This window comes from Hirundo rustica, chromosome 24, assembly GCF_015227805.2.
Source record: "Hirundo rustica isolate bHirRus1 chromosome 24, bHirRus1.pri.v3, whole genome shotgun sequence".
Lineage (NCBI taxonomy): Eukaryota > Metazoa > Chordata > Aves > Passeriformes > Hirundinidae > Hirundo > Hirundo rustica.
The window spans coordinates 1,844,317-1,860,416 of NC_053473.1; the positions used below are offsets into that span (position 1 = coordinate 1,844,317).

A 16,100-nucleotide genomic window follows, 5' to 3' on the forward strand; every position below is an offset into this window, starting at 1 on the left:
GGCTGGGGTGGGACAGGTGAGGGAAGGCAAAGGAGGGGATGGCTGTGCAAGGTGATGCAAAGCCAGGCAATGCCAGGCAGAGCAGAGCAAGGGAAGGTAATGGAGCGGGGGGCAGTGAAAGGCAAAGCACAGCAAGGGAGCTGTGGCCAGTTCAAGGCAGGGCAAGGAAAGGGATGGAGAGAAAAGGGAGTGGTGTGCGAGGAAGGCAGGCCAAAGGACAGGACATGGCCAGAAAAGAGAGGAAAGGAAGCCAAGGTGAGGGGTGGGTATGCAACACCACTGAAGGGAGGGGTGGGAAGAGAAAGGTGAGGTGGGGAAGGGACGGGGAAGGCACTGCAAGGTTGGGGCATGCAAAGAGAGGTAGGGCTAGGCAAGGCAAATGAAGTAATTAAGGACAAGGCAGCGCAAAGCAGTGACACAGCAGGAGGAGGAGCAAGGAGAGGCAAGAGAGGGATGGGAAAGGCAAGGCCAAAGGAGAGGAACAAAAGATAAGGAAAGGTCTGGGAAGAGACAGGGGACGGGTACAAATGGCAGTACAAGCATGACACGGGCAGACAGGGAGAGACAAGGTGAGGGATGGAGAGGAACGGCAAGGAAAAGCAAGGTTTGGCAGGAATGACAAGGCAATTGAGGGGTTGGCAAGAGAAGGCCCGAAATTATGGGCAAGGCAGAGCAGAGAAAGGAAAAGTCCAGTGATGGGAAGGGAAGGGAAGGCCAGGCCAGGCCTGGGGTGTGTTTGCAAGGCAAGACAGGGTTGGGACAAGGTAAAACAGGTCAGTGAGGCCAGGATCCTGTGAGACTGAAGGCTTATGATGGTAAAGCTGAGAAGGCAAGTGCAGACAGCAGCAGTTTGATGGATGCAGCTGAAATTGTGGGCAGCAAGAGCTTTCCCAGCTGGCACCTTTGTGAGCTAGGTTTTGGACTAATGTCTTCAAGTTTGTAGCGTCACTCTGCAAGAATGAAAAAAATTATTGGCGGAAATAAGCTTGTGTTGCCGTTTGAATGTGGTGCAAAGAAACGGTTTGCACTTGGAAGGGGAAGAACAACAAAATAATTCTGTCCTGACAGAGTTGATTCGGGAGCAGGGACATTTTCAGCCTGGCTCTGCCCTCGGGGGTTTCGAGCCGGGCTGGGCGCGTTTCGTTCTTTGGCGAGTCGGCAGCGGCATCGTGTGGTTTTGCTGAGAGCTGACGGTGCCCAGGGAAAAGCCGAGCGCTCTCCTGGCCCCGTGGGTGTGGGAGCAGTTTGGGAAGAGCTCCGCTGTGGATCCTGGCTCTCGGAGCCAGAATGTGATGGTGCATATAGGTGGGAAGGAAGACAAATGGTTTAATTGTCGGCTGTGCAGTTTATAGGCTGCAAAAGAAAAGGGAATTCCAGCACGGCCTCTCTCTTCTCGAACCTTTTCTGTGGGACCGGTGGCTGGATGTTCTTAGGTTTGTAACTGGAGCTGAGCACACAGACCTGTGTGCGCCACAATTTGTAAGGCGCAAGGGGAAGGTGAAGGCCAATGTTTACTTTGTTTTGGTTTGGTTTTCTGTGAGAATTGCTGGATGTGTTAATGCTCGAAGCTGGGCTCTGCCAGAGTGAAGGAATGTGATACATTTAGTTTGTGGTACGTTATGTTGTATTTGTATGTAAATGTAGTAGATTTCGTTTGAAAAGAAAGCTCCGGTTTGCGTGGTGCTGTTGATGTCCTTCGAAGTGAACGTGAAACCCGCAGCTGAATTAAAAAGCACAACACACACCAAGGTGAGTCGTGCAGTTTAACGCTGCAGAGGAAAAGTGATGCCCAGCACCATCTCCTCTGTTGTAGGAACTCTTTTCTTAGCAGTGGATCTTGAAAGCCTCTATGCAAGGCTGGAAGGAGAGGATTCCACACGCAGCTTAGAAGAAACTTCAGCTCCCTTTTGAAATCCCTAATTCACACCACGGTCAAGGGATAACAGTCGCTGGATTACCCCTTGTTCTCCTTGCAGCTTTTCAACCGCACAAGACTGACACACGCTCCATCTTTCTCAGCTATTTGTACTGTCACATTCAGGGACAAAATTGCAATGGTCCAGCAAAAAACTCGTTCACAAACACTGTCAGCTGAGAACTCTCTTGGCTGGCTCCATATGTAACTCATGACTGCTGGAGGCGTGCGCTTCCCCTGGAGATCTGTCTTTAGAGATCATCCCAGTCTTTCATTCTCACAGGTACCAAACACCTCCAAAACATCCAGCAGCTGCTCCCATACAAAAAGTTTTGGAACAAACGGCCAGTACTGCTCTTCACTTGCTTTCTCAGCTCCATAAAGCTTCAGTTTTTGTCAACGTCAATATCTCAGAGTCCATCACTAAACCAAAGCGTTGCCAGCTGCAGGTCAGACTGAGAGGTGTGCCAGGACAGAAAGCATTTGATGATTTTCCCTGTGCACACTGGTTTTCACAGGTCAATCACTTTCACACACAATGCCAGAGAGTTCAACCAGCTGTATCTCACAGAGAAGTCAAGTGTCAGGACAGAGGGAGCTCCTGGATTATCCCTTCCTCCTGGCATCCCTTAAACTGCCCCACAACACACTTTGGCTTTGCATCTTCCTTTTTACATAGGTACCATCGCATTTTTCCACTCTCACAGCTCCCTTTTGAACATCCAGCAGCTGCTGCCATAAAAAAGGCTCTAGAAGAAAAAGGCAGTGCTGGGCTGCACCTCCCCCTGCCACATGTAAACCACATCAAACTCCCCACTCGCTCCCTGTCAGCTACATCGACCATAATCTGAATTTTGGAGTCTAAAGCTGAACGGAATTGTTTCTGTGTAGAGCTTGAGCAGGAATTGTGCCAGCACTGGAAACTTTCACTGACTTCTGTGCTGTCATTGAGAACTTGGATTCAGACAGGAATCGAGAGGCAGTCACTCAGCCACGGAGCTCTGCAGGCTCATTCTCAACCATCACACCCTTTTCACTCTCTCAGACCCAAAATGTTGGTGTGTTTCTCACACAGAGCTCTGTGCCACCACTGAGGCGCTGCTCCAGTCAAAACACCCCAGTGCCAGGCACCTTCCTTCTCAGCTCTAAGAACCATCACATTCTGTCACCCTTGTAGTCTAAAAAGGTTCCCCCTTGTAGTCTAAAAAAGCTGCTTCTCACACAGATAACTGTGCCAAGCTTGCTTGGACCCTGCTCCTTACATGTGGAAACTTGGACCTGCACCACAGTCAAGCAGCAACTTTCTTTCCTTTGCAGCCTATAAAATAAACTCTTCATTTTTATAAATCCGATTTGCCTTCATTAGATCTTGTGGATCAACTTAACTGTTGCCAAAGTTTGAGGCCGAGGCAGGGCTTGTCTGAAGCTTTCACTTTTCCTGTACAGACCATGCCTGGGTGCCTCATAAAGCCCCTGAACCCCAACTTGGGCAGGGGGAGTCACCTGCAGGAGCCCCCCAGAGTGGAGCAGCTGAACTCGATGATGCTCGTGGATCCCTCCCGGTTCAGGATATTCTGTGACTCCAAGTGAATCAGAAGGGCCCGGGGACTCCGCGCCTGCCTGGGAGACAGTGCTGCCTGTGAGTTGTCTTATTTATTTATGCTTTTAGGAGAGCGATGCCAGAGAAGTCTGTCTGTCCATCCATCCTGGGGGATGCAGAGGAGATGTCTGGCGGGCTGTGTATCCATCCTGGGGGATGCAGAGGAGATGTCTGTCTGTCTGTGTGTCCAACCCGGGAGATGCAGAGGTGATGTCTGTGTATCTGTGTGTCCATCCCAGGGCATGCAGAGGGGATGTCTGTGTGTCTGTGTGTCCATCCCAAGGGATGCAGAGGAGATGTCTGTCTGTCTGTGTGTCCATCCCAGGGGATGCAGAGGAGATGTCTGTGTGTCCATCTCAGGGGATGCAGAGGAGATGTCTGTCTGTCAGTGTGTCCAACCCGGGAGATGCAGAGGTGATGTCTGTGTGTCCATCCTGGGGGATGCAGAGGAGATGTCTGTCTGTCAGTGTGTCCATCCCGGGGGATGCAGAGGAGATGTCTGTGTGTCCATCCCGGGGGATGCAGAGGGGATGTCTGTGTGTCCATCCCAGGGGATGCAGAGGAGATGTCTGTCTGTCTGTGTGTCCATCCCAAGGGATGCAGAGGAGATGTCTGTCTGTCTGTGTGTCCATCCCAGGGGATGCAGAGGGGATGTCTGTGTGTCCATCCCGGGGGATGCAGAGGAGATGTCTGTGTGTCCATCCCAAGGGATGCAGAGGAGATGTCTGTCTGTCAGTGTGTCCAACCCGGGAGATGCAGAGGTGATGTCTGTGTGTCCAGTCCGGGGGATGCAGGGAGGGGTATCTGTCTGTCTGTCCGTCCCAGGGTTTGCAAGGAGGGATGTCTTTCTGTCCGTCCGCCCTCCCGCCCGCCTCCACCTTTTGGCGAGGATCTATCTGTCGATCTGTCTATCGCGCTTTCTGTCCGTCCGTCTGTCGCTCTGTCCCGCTGTCCATCCGCCTAACGCTGTCGGGCTGTCAGGGGCGTGGCCCGCGGGCCCGCCCTGGGCGGTGGCGATTGGCTGGAGCAGCTGTCGCTCAGAATGCGGCCACGCCTCCTCCTCCCAATGGGACATTTCCAGCTCTGATTGGTTCTTTCCTTTGTCAATCACCGCCCATCTCCTCCTGTGACTGGCTGGCAGTGCTTGCACGACGCGCGTAAACCCGCCCCCTCCAACACCGCTCTCTAATCTACCCAGCGACAGCCTGTGATTGGCGGGGAGCGGCGGAGCGATTTTTTGATTGGCCGAAGCCACAGTGAGGCGGCGGTGCCCGGCGGTGCCCGGGGGTGCCTGGCGGTGCCCGGCGGTGCCCGGAGGTGCCGGGTCAGCCGCGGCTGGCCGGGGACGGGACAGCGCTGTGTCCCCAGGGCCGCACGGGGCACCGGGCAGGGCACAGGCGCCCCCGTGGGAAGCAGCGGGGTTCGCGTTCCCGGGACACCGAAGCCACGCGGAGCGCTGAGGCCGGAGCGCCCCGGGGAGCGGAGCCCCGGGTGATGAAGGGCCCAGGCCCGGTTCCGCCCTCATGCCCGGCCTGCCGTTCGGGATGGCCCCGGGCCCGCTCCGGAGCCGCCCCAAGCGCCTGTGGGATGAGGAGTGACACGGCACCCCAAACCCGAGCCAGAGCCAGGCTCCGAGGAACGGCTTCCCAAAGAGGAAAGTCCATCAAGCAATAATGTGATTGTACCCGCAGGGCCGGCGGTTGGATCCAGCTCCCACCAGGGCCTCGGGCAGCTCCTGCTGATCCATTTGTTCCCTTTAAACAGCTCTGGAAGAGGAGACCACAGGAATTCCAGGGCTATGCTGAAACTGAGGTCATCCAAGCACTGATTTTCAAGACCTTGTTTCCCTTCCTGAATGCACCTGGCAGTGGCAAGAGAGGGGAAAACCAGCAGGGAAAGGCATTCGTCCTTCTGGGAATGACAGAGGCTGGAGGTAGGGGGAGATTTGGCTTTGCCAACTGGTGAAACATTTCCAGCATCAGGTTGGGGAAAATGTCCCTATTTCCCAGGGCAACCCCTGGCCCAGCTATATCCAGCTCTTCCACACCAGCCAACGCTGCTTGGTTCGGGGTGATAGCTAAATTTATCCCGAAACTGTAATTTTAAATTGTCATTTTATCCTGGAATTTGATTTCCAGGCCTCTGCTCTTCCAAGGGCAGCCCAGAGCCAGCTGCCAGGACTGAGGCAGAGCTGGCTTTCCCCACAACCATGATTTTATAGGAAAATACTCTTTTAATCTGAATTTATTCCCTTATCAGACCCATCTTTGGTTCCCTGACACTATTTTGAGGACAGAGATTTCTGCTGGAGAACAAAAATCGAAGTGGGACAAGAAGGAATTTTCTGGTGAAAAATAGGGTTTAACTGTCAAAACTCAGCAGTAGCTGCAGGATTTTAGTGCTGAGGGGCTGTCCCAGCCCCGTTTCTGCTTGGTGGACTCTGATCTATCAGTTTCTATGGATTTTTTTTCAAGCCCTACAGAAGGAACCCCACAGGCTGATTGTAGATTTCTTGGCAGAGAAGATGGAGCTCCAGGGACTCTTTTACAGATAAAAAACACTGGAGAAGGAAGGAGGAGTGCACTGAACAGATTAAAACCTCCCATTTTTTAAAAGGAAGTGTGGACTGACCGCTGGATTTCCCCATGGCCAGCACCACGAGAGGGAGCTTTGCTGCTGCAGACCTGGCAGTGCCCTTGGCACAGCTGCTGTCCTGATCCACCCCCAGTTTTAGCTCCAAATCCCTGCATTCCCACCTTTCCCCCCCTGCTGAGGAGCCCAGTGAGAGTAACAAAAGGATTTATTTCATTCCCTCCTGGGGCAAAGCTCAGTTCTGTCCAGAAACCGTAAAAAACCTCTGGAGTTGGCCGGAGCAGCAGATGGAGGTGCTGTGGGGAGGGAAGTCCCAGGAGCTGGGTGAACTGGACCAGTTCCTTTGGTCAGGGCAGGGGCTTGAGCTTTTGGGGGGTCTCTCCTCCTTTTTCAAATATCCTTGATGACCTCCTCAAGCTCCTCTTTCGTGTACATGTGGAATTTCATCCCAGGCTCCACCGTGGCAAGCTGGAAGAGAAGGAACAAGGGGTTAAATGTGGCTGAGGAAAGCAGGGAGCAGCTGTTCCTTCTGATCTGCCAGAGCAGCAGGATCATTCCAGCCTGGAACACGCTCCATGACTCCCTAAAATAGCTGCCTGCTGCACAAATAGCTTTGAATTGACTCAGTCTCCTCAGAGGAGCAGCAGCAGGGAACTTTAGTGGGAACAGGCAGGCTCTGCTCCCACTTGATGGGGGAAAAGCCATCAAAAGCTCCCAGGAGAGAATTCCTGCCTCTCCAAATGATTCTTCTCCCCAAGGAACCAAGGGGACGAATCCTGGCCTGTCTGGGAGCTGAGGGGACACAGAGCTGGCTCAGGGAAACTGAGGCAGAGATCAATAAGGAAAACAGGGACAGGGAGAACACAGTGTCAGGGCAGACAGCTGAAACATTCCAGAGGCAGCACCAAGGAATGACAAGCCTGGAAGAGAAACGTGAGCAGAAATATTCACACCTGGCTCAGGGGTGGGAGCCCAAACCAGGCACAGCTGTGTCAGGGGAAATGCCAAGGCTCCAGAGAGAGCTGGGGGATCCTGTAACAGGCTGGGATGGGGCAGGAGCAGGCTGGGATGCTCCTGAACTCACAGGCACTGGGCACATGGTTTGATCTCCAGGGATCAAAGGGTATGGATGCAACCAATAAAAGCTGGAGGGAAGCTCTGGAGCATCCCAGAGATCCCAGAGCTCTTCTGAGGTGACTTCTCACAAACCCCCCTTCACCAGCTCCGGGGGAAGGAGCTGATCCGGGGGCAGGGAGGTACCATGAGGTGTTTGTCCAAGGGGAAAGGTCCCAGCGCTCAGCCTGAGAGCTGCTGCCAGCCCAGGCCTCACCCAGAGCTCTCAGACAAGGCAGAGACACTTGGAGATGCCACTTTAGGCCCCTCAGATGGAGTGGTTTGGGTTGGAAGCAATCTCAAAGCCCATCCTGTCCCACCCTGCCATGGCAGGGACACTTCCACTGCTCCAGGCTGCTCCAAGCCCTGTCCAGCCTGGCCTTGGGCACTGCCAGAGATCCAGGGGCAGCCACAGCTGCTCTGGGCACCAAACCACCTGTGCAGGGACTGGACTGATCCTGGGCCCAACCAGACTCAGCAAGACTCAAAACCAGCTCTAAATACCGAAAAAACCCTTTATGAACACCCCAAACCAGCAAAGACACCAACTCCTTTGCTTTTCCACACCTCCTCAAACCTGTCCCTCACCTTCTCCCTATCAAACCTTCGCTCCACCACTCCCTGACAGGCTTCACAGGGAAGCCATCAACCTAAAATCATGACCTTCTTTCAGGCTCCTGACTTTTGCCATCAGTGGATTTAACTCTTCCACAGCCACTCTTTCCCTCTTTGTTCCTAGATGGAAAATGCCACAGCAGCATGGCTGGAGCCAAGGAATGGGAGAGGCACATACTTCTAGGAAGCAAAGAGCTCTTCAGGTGGCAGATTTTCAGCCAGGGGGTGACCTGAGTCAATAGAAACCTTTTAATCCTCAGCACATTCCTGCCCTCCTTCCCCCCAACACCATTCCTCCCCACTCCAGGCCCGTGCCAGGCACAGTTAAGCCCTGTTAAACAGGGACATGACATCAGGATACTGTACACATTCCTCTGCCTGCACTGTACCAGGAAAAAACGTATGGCTAAGGGCTGGAAGAGCACCTGGGAAGGAGATCCCAGCTCCATGGCGTGATTTTGGGACAGGGTATCCAAGTTTTCGTGTGCTGTTGGCTTTCCCCTCCAAAGGAAGTCGGTTAATCCCACCAGGAATGGGTGCAGCAATATTTAATCCAAAAATGGGGTGAATAGCTTGGGGCTCTTTGGGAAAAGCTTTCCCAGCACTCAGATGAAAGGAATGGGAGGAGAGAGCAGCTCAGGAGCTGGAATGCCACACTTTGGAAAGGTCTGGTGTCTCATAACCCACCCGAAATAGAAGCAAACTCTAGACACCAGCCTGACTTCTCATCTCCCAGTTACCCCAGCCAGTGCAGAGGGTTTGGACCTTTTCCACCCAAAAAGGAGCCAATGGAGCAGGTTTGGGGGGCCCAGCATCCCCCAAATGTGGCTGCCCCCGGGGTTCCAGGGGCACAGCCATTCCTGGAGGATCCTTGCTGCTCCCACTGTCCAAGGGATTTTTGGCGCTGCCCCAGGACTAATATAGCAGCCCAGGAGCTGGGTAATTTTCATTCCTTCTAATATTACAGGCAGCAAGGCAAAAAAGAATGGCTAGATGCAGGGGAAGAACGAGCAGTCTGGGTGGTATGTCGGGTTCTGCTGACTGGAGAAGGTCAGAGAATCCCTCCTGCTCATCACAGATTAGCCACAAAAACAGGCTCTGGAAGGGAAAAGCTTCAACTTTTCCCAAATGCCCCACAGGGGATGATGAAAAGGGCAGGAACATCTGCAGCAGTTGGCTCAGGAAGCCATGAGCTGCTCCATTCCTTGCTCCAGGGGCAATCCTGACTCACCTCGATGTTGGTGGCATTTAGTTTCTCCTCCATGACCTGTTTCAGGATGACCAGGGAAGATTTGATGGCTTCCTTTAGCGTCATGGACTGGAAAACAAATGGCTCATGGATTAGATGCTGCAGGCTCAGGATGTGGCCCCTCTCCCTCCCCTTTCCCAAATCCCTTGAGCCAGGCAGCCAAGGGAGCAGCTTATCAAGGGATCTGCAGCATCTCTGGGAGATTGGAGCAGGCAGGGCAGGGATTCCACGGGGACAGCGAAATCCTGCCTATCTGAGATTTAAAAATGGTTCATTTGGGCACACAAATCTGATGGGATTGGGACAGGAGGAGCTGTTTCTCTCCTCCAATTTCCTCTCAAAAAGCCAGATTCCCTCTAGGCAGAGGCCTCTGTGCTGCATTTAATCCAATAAATCCCGTGCATCCCTAGAGCCAGAGGGATGTGCAGCACAGCTGTTTCACCGACTTCGTACTTGAAAAAGCGTTGGCAATCCAGGAAGCCCAGAATTTGGGTAATTTGGAGAATTCTAGTGAACAAATGAGTCTTTCCAGCCACCACCACTAATTGTGCTTTTCATTAGGGTTTTGTTTCTTACCACCCAAAATGGGCAACTCCCTCCTCACTGGGGGGAAAAAAAAAAAATCCAGTTTAATATCAAACATGACCAGAACTTCCAGCACAAAAGCTGCTCCCTTCCCTGGGGAGGTGAAGGTGCTGGTGTGAGCTCAGGATGTTTCCAGCTGTATCCCCACGGAGCCTGATGCTGAGAGCAGCGCTTGGAGCTCAGTTTTTATTTATAGAGAACTTCCTGACGTGGCCTCTGTTATCTCACAGGCAGAGAGTGGCTGCTGGGAGCAGCTCTGCTCCTGGAGATCCTCAGCACCTACTCACAGGATGCACTGCTACGGAGTCACCCTGCCCTGAGCAGCTCGGCCCGGTCCTAAATCCTCCCTGGGGGAGGGGATTGGGGGATGCTGGTAGGTGCTGAAGCGCCCCAGACCCACGAGATGTGACCCCAACCCCAAATGCAGCCCTTACCTTGTGGTAAACCTCCTGCAGGGAGCTCTGGGCTCCCTCTGAGGCGGAGCCGATGGCTCTGGCATCGCACTGCACGAACGTTCCCGAGGGATCCATGTGGAACCTGCGGGGACAGGGGGTGACTACCTGCACCCCACATCACCCTGGGGTACCCCAAAAACTCCCTCACCAGCCCCCCAGAGCTCCCTGCACAGCTGGAGCTGGGATTCACCCCCAGGAGCTCCTGGGCTGGCAGCTTCCACACCAACACTGCCCTCTTTCCTCAGAGAACCATTTTCCTTTGGATTTCCCATCTTATCCTAATTTTTCTTTTAATAAATCCAGCAAGTTTTCCCTGCTGGAAGGCAGACCTGACTGATCTGGCTCTGCCAAGCCTTTCCCACTTCCCAGCGGGGCCATTTGGAGCCCTGAGTTCAGGTTACAGCTGCTCCAACACCTCCCCAAGGAATGTCACATGGATTATGTTACCGTGGCTCTGCCGGTCCTTTAGGGAAAGGTAAGAATACACCCAGGACCAGAAGAGCTTTAACGCTTCCCTCCTCCCCAGGAAACCACATTTTTAATAGGAAAACACAAAGGTTTTGGGAAGATATGATGTTTTTTCCAGGCAGGTGGGGCTCTGGAGAGGGTTTAACAGGATTAACAAACATATCAGGGATATAATGGGATAAACCCCAAGGGTTTGGCTTCAGGAAAGTCCCAGAACCGAGCTGTTAAAACAGCCTGGGAATTTTGCAGCGGAGGTTTGGTCTTTCCCCTGGATTAAGAGAGCAGAACTCACAGCTGGGGTCCCTTCTCATCCACCCCTCCGAAGAGCAGAGCGACGCCGAACGGGCGGGACTGCGGGAGAAAGGCGGGAATGGCTCAGACAAGGGGAAGGAAAGGGGGGGGTTCCCCAGCACCCCCCGATCCCCCCCAGCTCCCACCATGGCTCCTGGGTCAGCATCTTCCTCCCCAAACTGCAGGGCCAGGTTAGACACAGCCTGTGTCACGCTCTCCACCGTCATCGTCTCGTTGTAGGTGAACCAGTGATTCTGCAGGAAAATCCAAATAAAGATTCCCATGATCCCCGGGTTCCCAAAATACGACACCCCTGCACGGCTGAGGGGGAGTGAGACCCTGTGTGCACACAAGGGTAACTTCCCTGCGGAACTCAGGGCACAGCCAGTTCTCCCAGCTCTCTCAGGGCAGAGTGGGATGTACAAAAATCCACAGAAAATTGGATACCAAGGCTTGGGACGCCAACAGGGAAATGCAAGGCTGAAGGGCTTTATCCCGATATCTGCTTTGGAAGTTGTGTGTTATTCAGCTCTCCAGAGGGTGAAAAAGTGCTGACATGCAGGAGAAAAACCCAGGAAAACCCTTTGCAGCAGCACAGGTTTGTACCTGGTACCTTTGCACCTGAGGCACCCAGGAAATTCAAGAGGATAAAAATAAAACAAATATATCCAGTATTTTTCCGGAACAGTCAGACAGCCCCTGTGCTTCCAACAAGCTTCCAACTTCCCACCAGCTGTTTTGATGGAATCACCTTCCCTTTTCCAGGACTTTGAAGGGGTTCCTGGGATTTGTGCTGCTAATTTAAGAACAGGGATGTCAGATCTTACCTGAGTCTCCACTCTGGCCTTGTCAATTAAAGTCTTTGCATCAGCTATGAGGCCACTCATGGCACACCCTGGAATGGGAAAGAGGAAACAGGAGTCACTCCACCCATTATTTGGGATGTTTTCCCCCTGAATTCCCAGAACACAAAGAGCTGCAGGGAGAAGCTGGTCCCTGAGTGGGAAGGTGGGGAAGAGATTTGTCCCGCTGTGCTGGGCACTGCTGAGGCCTCACCTCCAATCCTGGGGTCAGAGTTGGGTTCATCGTGACAAGAAGGACATGGAGGGGCTGGAGGTGTCCAGGGAAGGGAACAGAGCTGGGGAAGGGTCTGGAGCACCAGGAGATGCTGAGGGAGCTGGAAAGGGGCTGAGCCTGGAGAAAAGGAGGCTCAGGGGGAACCTTGTGGCTCTGCACATCTCCTGACAGGAGGGGACAGCCGGGGGGGTCGGGCTCTGAGAACAGGGACAGGAGGAGAGGGAACAGCCTCAGGCTGGGCCAGGGGAGGCTCAGGGCAGACATTACATAAATTTTTTTCATGGATTGCATGATCAGACACTGGGCTCAGGCTGCCCTGTGAACAGCGGTGGAGTCCCCACCCCTGGAAGGGTTCAAAAAGTGTGAATGTGGCACTTTGGGACATGGATCAGGGGTGGCCTTGGAATGGTTGGACTCGATGATCTCAGAGGGCTTTTCCAGCCTGGAGGATTCCGTGGGATTGAAACAGATTTGCCCCAGAACAATCTGCTGGGAAGGGACCCTGGCTGCCCCAGATGCAGCAGATGCAGGAGCCCCCAGAACAGATTCTGCTCTGGGAAGAGGGAGCTCCTGGGAGGAGGAAATTGGACTCTTGGAGCTCTTTCCCTGTCCATGCTGCAGCAACAGGGGAATTTTGGAAGTTCCCTGCCTTTCAGGGTGACATATTTGGTCATGAGCCCACTGTGGACCACTCAGGGAGTCGGTGGCTCCAGGGTGGCATCAGTGATCCTGGAGAAACTGGTCCCAGCCTCAAGCCAACCATAATTCCCTGCCCTCCCAGAGCTAAATTTGGGATGAGCTTTCATGAGGGAGGTCACTGAGGCAGAGGGCAGTGCTTCACCTGCTTTTCTGCTTCCTGGAGCTAAGTTCTGCTGGCCTGGAGCGTGGAAAAGCAGTGACCAGGAGCTGGTGTGCACAGGGAAGGATGAGTGTTCCTGCTCCAGGCAGAACTGCCTGCAGGGAGAGCTCATCCCAAAAAACGCAACTTCCCAAGTTCCCAGGGGACGGACTCTTATCATAAATAATTCACAATTTTAGGGGTGCTCCCAGATCTGATCCCCCAGGGCTGAATCCCCCCTCCATACCAATGTGGGAGTCGATCTCCACAATCTTCTCAATGCTGCTGGGCTCCATGAGGGGAGATGTGATCCTCTTCTCCACAGCCAGGCAAACTCCCTCTGAGGTCTGGATCCCGATGGCTGTGGAGCCAAGCTGCAAAACACCAACACAGGCTCCAGCTCACACAAATATCAATGCTAGTCCTGACTTATTTGCAGGTGTGTTGGTTTGAATTCAATTGCATCACCCACGCACAAACCCACTCTGGCTTCGCATGGTGGGATTTTAAAGCTTATTCCCTGAAGCAGGAAATGGGGAAGGTGAAATCCATGTGATTCCCATGAGACCCCAGTGGAGCTGCTGCACATCCCTCATCCCTCAAGCAATAGCAGTTTGTGGAGCCTGGTGAGTGTAAAAGGCCCTGGGAATTCTCCTCTGCCAGAGGGAAAAAAAGTTTAAAGGGTGAGAGAATTTCCCACATCAGTACTGCTGCATCCCGCTGCAGCTCTGGCTTGGGCACTTGGTTTTCCATAAGCTCCTGCTCTCCCCAGAGTCCCGGGCAGCAAGTTCCACCCCTGACTGCAGGACACGTCACTGTCACCAGGGCCACAGGCACAGGGACTGATCTCAGGGGCTCCTGGCAGCCCTCACCTGGATCCTGACTTGATCCCAGCAGCTCCTGCCTGGATCCCACCTCAATCACACCAGCTCTCACCTTGACCCCACAAATCCCTGCCCTGATCCCGCTTTGATCCCACCAGCTCCTGCCTTGATCCCACCCTGATCCTGCCAATGCTTTCCTGGATCTTACCAGCCCCTGCCTTGATCCCACCAGCCCTTACATTGATCCTATTTAATCCCACCAATCCCCACACTGGTCCTACCTTAACCCCGCTTTAATCCCACCAACTCCTACACTTGATCCAGCCTTGATCCCACCAACAATTACCTTGATCCCACCAGCCCCTGCCTGGACCCCACCTCGCTCCCAGCACTCAGAGCTTTCCCACACCACGGAATTTCCTGGCAGAACTGTCTCAGCTGCAGTGTGGAACGCTCACTCCCAGCATCCACCCTCAGGGTTTCATTTTAACCCCAGGATTCCCTGGAAGGCTGCACCTACAGCCACAGGTGTGGCAGGAGATGTCCCTGCTGCAGGAGATCTATTTTAATTCATCGAGTATTGTCGCCAACATCCTCCCTGGAGCTTTAATTCCCAAGTCCATCATAATTTTATTACTTTTTTTCTGATACATTATTATTTTATTCCTCTTTTTAGTGCTCCAAGGAGATAAGCAACACAGGGAGGATGAAGTCAGGACCCTTCTCCTCAATCCAAATACCTCAGAGCTTTTTTCCCCTTCATCATTTGACCTGGTTCTTCCACATTTAAACTTATTACCAATCAACACCTACATTCTATCAATATAATAAGCAGGAAAATTTCTCGATTAAGGACATTTAACGATTAAGGATCTTTAATCCCCAAAAGCCGTTTGACCCTGCAAAGGTGAGTTTGCTCATAAGAACTTTCACATTTAAATCCACCCAAGAAGTGTCTTAGGTTTGATCTGGGGATAAAGAGCTTTGGATTGCATTTTGGTTGGGCATAAATCACTTGGTGATTATTATTTAGGACAGGGGAGGGAACATTCCGCTGAACTTCAGGGAAAATCGATGGGTTTTGGTTCTTAATGACCCATAAAAGATCAGCACTGTGGGATGTTTGGCTGGAGGAAACAGACACAGCCTGGATTAGTCCTAGGCAATCCATACCCGGGGTCTGAAGGAGCCCCAGATGTCACAGTTTGGAAATTTCAGAAGTACCTTTATGGCCTCGATGGCATATTCCACCTGGAAGAGCCTCCCCTCTGGAGAGAACGTGTTCACACCCCTGCAAGGACAACACACACAGGGTGAGAAGGGCAGGAAACCAACGGAAGCCAAGTCCTTGCTCAAGGGTGGAGCCACCTGGGCACAGGTAATGCAGCAGGGACGTGTCCCCTTCGGCACAGGACACCCACAGGGTCTGGACTCTGGATGTTCATGGATGGGAACACAAGGAAAGCCGGCAGTGAAGGGACAGGGGAGAAGCAGGTGGGATGTCCCAGCACACTGTGGGCGCTGGAAGCCTTTGGAATCCAAAGGCTGCACCAGGAGCCACAAAAGTCTTGTTTTACCATGGAATCATAGAATCCCTGAGGTTGGAATAGTCCTTTGAGATCATGGAGTCCAAACTTTCCCCCAGCACTGCCAAGGCTGCCCCAACCCCTGTCCCCAAGTGCCACATCCACGTGGTTTTTGAGGGATGAGGACTCCACCACTGCCTTAGGCAGCCTGTGTCAGGGCTGGATAGCCCTTTCCCGGAAAAAAAATCCCAATATCCAAATGAAACATGTGTGGCCCAGTTTGAGGCCGTTCCCTCTCCTCCTGTCCCTGTTCCCTGTTCTCATAGCCTGACCCCCCCAGCTGTCCCCTCCTGTCAGGGAGTTGTGCAGAGCCACAAGGTTCCCCCTGAGCCCCCTCTTCTCCAGGCTCAGCCCTTTCCCAGCTCCCTCAGCCTCTCCTGGGGCTCCAGACCCTTCCCCAGCTCCGTTGCTCCCCACTGGACACGCTCCTTTCCCTGCGTATCCCATCCCATATCCCATATCCCATCCACACACACCAACCAGGGGCTCACGAGCTCCCCTCGCCCTCGGGTCCGTCCCAACCCCGCAGCCCCCGGTCCCGTGGCAGGGCCCAGCAGCGCTGCGAGCTCCTGGCAGCTCCCGGTGCGATCCCGGTGCGGGAGGCGCCGGTCAGAGCGCCCTGGACCGGTCGGGCCGCGCCGGGCGCAGGCCCGTGACTCAGCCGCAGGCGCGGGCGGGCACTCACCGGTCGTACTCGGAGCGCGTGAGGAACATGGCGACGGCGGGGCCGGGTGATTCCGGGGGATCCCGGGGACTCCGGAGGTGCCGGGGGGGCTCGGGGGTTCCAGGGGCACCGGGAGCGCGGCGGCCTCACCGGGGGCTACAACGCCGCTTCCGGCCCCGAGCAGCACTTCCGCCCGCGCCGCCCGCCCATTGGACAGCGGCGCTGCGG

At 53.8% G+C, this 16,100-nt stretch overlaps 1 protein-coding gene across 1 annotated transcript; it reads right to left on the minus strand.

Moving 5' to 3' along the window:
• Positions 1-6,297: 6,297 nt before the first annotated feature.
• On the minus strand, positions 6,298-16,062 carry PSMA5 (proteasome 20S subunit alpha 5). Its single transcript, XM_040085782.1, has 9 exons — positions 15,894-16,062; positions 14,847-14,913; positions 13,046-13,172; positions 11,711-11,778; positions 11,030-11,137; positions 10,885-10,943; positions 10,104-10,206; positions 9,067-9,153; positions 6,298-6,575 (listed from the first exon to the last, which is right to left on the minus strand). Exons 1-9 carry the CDS (start codon positions 15,920-15,922, stop codon positions 6,498-6,500), a joined length of 726 nt encoding a protein of 241 aa, XP_039941716.1. The 5' UTR covers positions 15,923-16,062; the 3' UTR covers positions 6,298-6,497.
• Positions 16,063-16,100: the final 38 nt, after the last annotated feature.